This window comes from Gavialis gangeticus, unplaced genomic scaffold (assembly GCF_001723915.1).
Source record: "Gavialis gangeticus isolate Ggan-Ray unplaced genomic scaffold, GavGan_comp1, whole genome shotgun sequence".
Classification (NCBI taxonomy): domain Eukaryota; kingdom Metazoa; phylum Chordata; order Crocodylia; family Gavialidae; genus Gavialis; species Gavialis gangeticus.
In genome coordinates, this window is record NW_017729032.1 from 34,949,092 (window position 1) to 34,956,074 (window position 6,983).

The following is a 6,983-nucleotide window of genomic DNA, read 5'->3' on the forward strand; positions in this document are numbered from 1 at the left end:
TACTTTAGTACTTGCTTAATGAAGTACTAACTAAATGCGCGGTAGCTACAGTTACTGCACAGTATTGCCAGTGAATGTTTTTTTCTTGACGGTTACTGCACAGTCGCTTATTAACATGGTTTTTGAGTGGCACACTACTGCACAGTGTTATTAGGCTACCGTACAGTATGTGTCTCTTATAGATGCACCCACTGAGTTCAAACAAGCATCCCCTAAGCTGTGCTCAGAGTTAGGCCTACAAAAAACAACAAACAAAAACCCCTGGCATTCACTTACTGGCAGTATGGCTGCCAGTCGGGGCACTGAGCGCCCATACACACAGCGCAGGGCCGGGTGACAGCCCCAGCAGTTCCAGCCTGGACCCTGCTGCCCCCCGCTGCCCTATGCTGCATGGGGGGGCCTGTGCCAGGAGGTCCAGGAGCCCCCCAGCCCCTGGTCCTGGGGAGAGTAGAGACTTTTTTGTTTTTCTTTTAAAGTACCAGAGGCTGAGGAAGGGGGCAGCCATCAGGGGCTGGGGGTGCAAGTGGGGGATGGGACTGGGCGGGGCAGCATTGGGGCCTATGGGGGAAGGGAGGGCTGGGGCTGGGTGGGGCAGCAATTGGAGGTGGCTGACTGCCTGGCCAGTTGGGGCCAAGGGGACATGCTTTGATAGTTCAAAGCAGGCCACCACAACCAGAACATCTTCCAGGTGATAGCTGCCCAGATGGCCGAGCAGGGGCACACATGGCAGTAGTGCCATACAAAAGCCAACCCTGCAGCCACAGCCCACTGGCAGCTGGCCCAGAGGAGCAGATGCCTCTACTGGCTGTGCAGTCCCCATCCGGGTCTGGCAAGTGCACAGCAGGTGACAGCCAGGCTGCAGCCTCCATTGCCAGACTGCTGCAGTGGGTAGAGGGTACAGGGAACTCTCAGAGCTGCTTCAGCAGTCCCACTGGCACAAGGGGTAGTGTGCCCAGGTACCAATTGGCTGGTCCCCAGAAGCTCCTGAGAGCAAGTAGCCCTGAGCTACTTGCCAGGGTGGCTTTTTGTACTGATGGGGCCAGGACAGGTGCTGGCCCCGAGCTCTAGTTCCCCCTGACTGCAGATCCGAGGTGGGGCCAGGCAGGGTTATTTTGCCCCAGGTGGCACAATTTACCTCACAGCAAAGTGCATGTCCAGGCACATGCGCTGATGCAAAAAGCCCCAGCTCAAATTTGCACCGCTTCTATTTAAGCTGCTGCACGCGCGCATGGCTGTATGTGTGAACATGCCCTATGTGGCTCCCCCAAAGGGTCCTTTTTACTGGTTTACCATTTAAAAGCTAACAAAACATGTTTGATTCTAATAAGAATACTTTTTCACTTGGCAACAAATCTGTCAAAGGTTTTGTACCATGTTCCCCTTTCTTTTCTAAATTAATAACGCAATGTCTCTTAAACCTGTGATTTCCCCAGTACATTCTCACAAGTTACCACTGCACTTTGAGGGATTGTGATGGATAAACAGAGGGAAAAGATGGTAGAGCTTAGTGCTGAAAATCTCATTTCATGCCAGAATAATTGCAGTCTAAAGAGTTTTTGAAACCATAGATCATAGATGAACAAGGGGCAAATAAATATTCTAACAATTTTTTATTTGCCCAACTGACTTCTTTTTTGGCCAAAATTATTTAGAAACCTTCCTTTCTTAGTTTCTTCATTATTTACCTCAGCAAACATGAATGCCTGACAACATGGTAATTTGTACAAATTTAATCTCAGAGAATTGGTTTGAAAGGATTACAAAAAATATATTTGTGTATGGCTCTCTTGTGTCCTCACAAATTCAACAGTTAGCACAGGCTTAACTATGGAACAACTCACATGAACAAAATTAAGTATATGCATGAGTATAGCATATGCAAAAGTGTATGCAGGACCAGGGCCTTCACTTTAAAAAATATTAAGCATAAGTATTGTAGCTTTTTATTTTTCATGCGCAACACAGTCAGTTTTGCCAGAAATACCTATTTCCAAAGCAAGTGGTCATCCAAAGCTGACATCAGCAATGTTGAATTTAAAAATTTTGAATGAAATGCCTTCCACATTTGAGGAAAATATGAAAAATGAACACTTTTATACAACAGTAATTAATAAATTCTGGTAAGTAAGCAAGAAAAAAATATAAAATAAAAACCATATTGCTACAATGAAATGTAAATTTGTTTTGCAAATATAGGGAAGCATTTTATTACATTCCTGTTTAAACTTTCTTTTTTTCTTTCTATCCCTCTCTTCACTTTTCAGATCAATAACACGATCTTATTACCGCAATTCTGTTGGTGGCCTACTGGTGTTTGACATCACAAACCGGCGATCTTTTGAACATGTGAAAGACTGGCTAGGAGAAGCTAAAATGCATGTACAGCCTTTTCGAATTGTATTTCTGTTAGTAGGACATAAATGCGACTTAGTGTCACAGCGACAGGTTACAAGAGAAGAAGCTGAAAAACTGTCATCTGACTGTGGTATGAAATACATAGAAACCTCTGCGAAAGATGCCACAAACGTTGAGGAATCATTTACGATTCTTACCCGAGACATATATGAACTTGTAAAAAAAGGAGAAATTTCTATACAGGATGGATGGGATGGTGTTAAGAGTGGCTTTGTTCCAAATGTTGTACATTCATCAGAGGAGGCTGTAAAGCCTAAAAGACGATGCATCTGCTAAATTCATAGCATGCCAAAGAACACATCAGGTGTTCATAGAATGATGCCAACATAAATAATTGTGAACAATAATTTAAAAGAATGTATTAGATCTGATCATAAATTGGTAATTTTGTATCATTCTAATTCATAACTAATTTCGTCTATAACTTCACGAAACTTAAATTCCTTTTTTTTTACACAGTACAGTAACTTAGAGAGGTCTTCAAGAAAAGAAATGATATGAAAGGAAAATGAATGTTGTATGCCAGATTCTGAGAAGTTGCAATAACCATCATGATAACATCCTCTTTCAGGCTTCATATTTTAAATAGATCATAAAATCAAGCCTCTGACCATAAGCTAGGTTCTGACAAGGCTTTAATTCATCCAACTTAGTCTTAGACAGGAAAATATTAAAACCTATATTTTTTTAATATCATTATTTACTTTAGGAAAGACAGCGAGGGTTTAAGAATTCTGTAAAATATCATAATATGAATAAGACTGAAGAAAGCAAACTGAAAGGACGTTTTGATAAGACTGTGAATACAAGCCTCACTAAAGAAAAATAATGTATTAGAGAAGACTACTATATTTGTATATAAAGTGGAGAATAGAAGAAATGCAGTTTAGTGTGAAATATTTTATGAATCACCAGTGGAACTAGATGTAACACAACAAAGAGTAGAGCTATTATTCAATATGCAGATAGAATGGATTTCCCAACTATGAAGATACATGCTGTAAAATGCTTATCACAGCTGGTAGCCTAATATTTGCTGGGCCAGATCCTCAGCTTGTGGAAACCATCTTATGTGTAAATCCAGAGGGATACACTGATTTATACACGATGAAAACTTCCCCTTAGCTCTAGAGAATCATTCTATTTCTAATTAGGAGTAAAATGCAAGAACTTATTTAGGGCTATGTGCTAAGGGCACTTATGCCCAGATGATGGATAGAATAAGGATTGGTTTATTTAGGAAGTGGTCCACAGAATAAAAGATGTTGGCAGTTTAGCATTTGGGAAATGAGATGTTGGGGGAGACAGTTCATAAAAGAATTCCTCTCTCACGACACAGCCGTGGAATAAAAAGTTTGAGGATCCATATTCTAATAAACAAAGAACACAGAATAAATAATGATGACCAGGGGATGGTTTTGCAAGTATAGTGCATTTGACTGATTTGGGGCTCACCTCACCATTCCCAATGGGCACAATACATACTCGCTTTGTATAAATATGCCCCTATGTGTGTAGCATATAAATGCCAGAACACACCATCTCTCTTTTGCTTGGGGACGTTTAGTTGGAGTGCTCATCACCTGTGAGTTAGCTAATAGTTAATAAGGATGAACTGTTATCATGCAGTTCTTCAGTTCCAGTAGCAGGCAGTCATATCTGTCTAGTTTAACTTTTTATTTTGAATGATAAATATCATAGCAATTCTGAGGAAAATGTATAACTAAGCTCTTCTAAAAGCCTCTTGAAAACATCCTAGGGTATATAGAGAGGTGTGTTTAATACTGATCATTTTGTTCGTTGTGGGCCTGAATCAACTCCATTACAACATCACTAATTTCAGAGGGAGCTGAAGTGAACTTCAAGGGCCTGAGCCTCATTTATATTAAGGCCCCTTTACACTGTCAGGGTAAGGGAAAGGGGCTTTACCATAAATGCGAATCCAGAGCTGCAACTTTAGTGCCATACAAGCTATCTGCAATATGCCATGAGCCAGCCTATCTCTGTGTGTTACATACTGGTAGAGACACTGACTCTGATTTTTCCACAGACTTTTAGTCATTTACATCTGTGCCATTCTGATTTGGTAGCATTTTACACTCTTTTTGCACAAAAATAAATGACTACAGAAGGTGCAAGACAGTGCAGAATAAAGCCCTATATATTTGTACCTGAACACCATGTAAAATTAGCCCTTTGTTAATATCAACACACTTGCCTTACATATCTTAAAGTATTTCCTTACAGTTTTTAAGGGAGGTAAAGCAGTGGATTGGGAATTAAGAAACACAGATTATGTTCCTGATTCTGCTGTGAGACCAAAAAGCAAGACATTAAATACTCTGTGCCTCAGTTTCCTTATTTCTAAAATAGGGATAATAATTCTTACTAATTTTTGTAAAGACCATTTAGATGGTCTTTGGGCTGAAATCCTTTTTTCCTGTGTGAGTGAATAGCAAACAGAATGATGGGTCCTGAGGCCAGTTCAGTATAGTCCATTAGACCTTCTGAGCTTGCCAGACTTGCAACAAATTTGGTTAAAAACAGTACTGCCTACCTTTTTACCCATTTTCTGGTGGGTAGAGCACTTACCTAGGTACTGTCTGTAATCTAGGTCTCTCACAGCCTAGGTAAGTGCTGTAACAACTAGAAAATAGGGAAACATTTAGACATCACCAATTTTTAACTGAGTTTGATGCAAGTTTGGCAAGTGCAAAACAAGCCTAATAAATAAGATCCCTTCCGATATTTAAGGTGCCTCATCAGGATCAAAGTGGATTTGCCTAAATCCTGTTTAGTGTCTCTCAAACTGGATTCCATTCCTGGAAATTATACTTTTTAGCTGCAAAAAATAATTACACAGTTGAAAGGAGCTGTGTAAGTATTCAGCGTTATTTTAAGACTACGTTTCATTGCACATACTTCCAGCTAAAGCAATTCTGTGTGTGTGTGTGTGTGTGTGTGTGTGTGTGTGAGAGAGAGAGAGAGAGAGAGAGAGAGAGAGAGAGAGAATACTCCGTAGTCAACACATTTTTCTTTCTGTGTGGAAAAACGTTAGGGTGTGGGGAGGGGGGAAAATATGCACAGAGGAAAAAAACAATCATCAGAATAAAGCCTTAACTATCTCTGTTGTGAATGTTGTATTTGTAGTCTTAACTTTATTATGGCAGGAATGGTGCATTTAATCAGGTTCAATTATGTCAGGGAATGTTATAGCCAATGAAACAAGAAGGAAAATTCAATGCATTTTAAAGTACTGTGCACGTATTCATCTTATTTGTAACATTTATAACTGAGATTAACGTGAATTTGTTTCATATCTAGATGATATATTAAAACAATACCATATCTCCTCAGTACATGCTAACAGTTAATAAAAATGGCTGCTATATAGCTGATCAACTGAGAAGTATCAACCCGCCATTATATGATTTGCAGTATAGCAAATACTTTAACAGCTTGAGCAGGATGTAAAACTGATTATAACTCAATACACCCTGTCAGTTTTTTCAAGGAAGTTTAAAGAGAATCATTTTTAATTCAGACTGGAGCTGAATATAGTACATCAAAGATCATTTTGAAGGCCAAATTAAAACATAAAAAGGATAGGGAAAAATAACCTATTACAAATTACACATTTTGTCCTTTTGAAGACTGTCAAGAGTGGTAAATTTCATTTAGGAATAAATGGAATTTTATGAAAAGGTATGGCTGTATTTGGATTCATGTGTCCTCAAATGAAACTCTGGACACAAAACTTTGCTTTGTGACCTAATCAAACATAATGCAAAGATAATGAAAGTTTGAAGTTTGTTGAAAGTTTGCTAGTGAAAGAAGAACAATCTTGCTTTGCTTACTGAAACATTTGACACAGTAATGCTGCAGATAGTCACAGCTGACTTGTAACTACAGTCAGCCCTGAGTAAGGAGTAAGGCATCACTGCAGTGCCCTAGGAGCAAACCAGAGAATGCAGTGTGACTTAGGCTTTATTTGTAGTGTTTCCACGTAGTTTTGGAGAGTATCAGTGAAAAGCAAGGTGCAACCTACCTGCTCCTCCCCACATACACCAAACTCAGAAATGAGGCAGTAGGGCTACTCAGGGCACCACCCCCACTGCCTCCACTCTGAAGCACACCAGAATTCGAGATCCGGAGAGAGACAGTGGAGGAGGAATCCTTGGAGCAGGCACATTGCTGCCTTTTTAGGTTTGGTGTCTGTGAACCAGAGATGATTGGTGGAGCTACCAAAAGCCCCGTGAAATAGGTGTAGATGCCTCACAGCCATAGTATACACATCCCCAAGCTAGCTTTAAATCAGCTAGCTCAGGTAGCAGTAGCTGTACAGGGGCACAGAGACCAGAACAGGTGAACACCCAACCATGTAGCTAGCTGCTTTGGTAGATTTTGCAACCTGTAGTGAATCTCCTGCTTCCATGGCTGGAGTGCCATGTCTGAACTAGCTGGTATAAATTAACTAGTACAGATATGTCTGCATTGCAGTCAAACCAATATTCTTCCCCTGCTCCCTCGTCCTCTGAAGGGAACATGTCATGTTAAACATCTGTTTG

The 6,983-nt window shown here is 40.3% G+C and overlaps 1 protein-coding gene across 1 annotated transcript in view; it reads left to right on the forward strand.

The window, feature by feature from the left end:
* The window catches only part of RAB39A (RAB39A, member RAS oncogene family), a 47,799-nt gene extending 42,406 nt beyond the window's left edge, over positions 1–5,393 (forward strand). Inside the window, exon 2 of the mRNA XM_019525672.1 lies at positions 2,265–5,393. Within this exon, the coding sequence (XP_019381217.1) occupies positions 2,265–2,691 (427 nt within the window). The 3' untranslated portion in view covers positions 2,692–5,393. The remainder of the gene's footprint in view (positions 1–2,264) is intronic.
* The last annotated feature ends 1,590 nt before the right edge of the window (positions 5,394–6,983 follow it).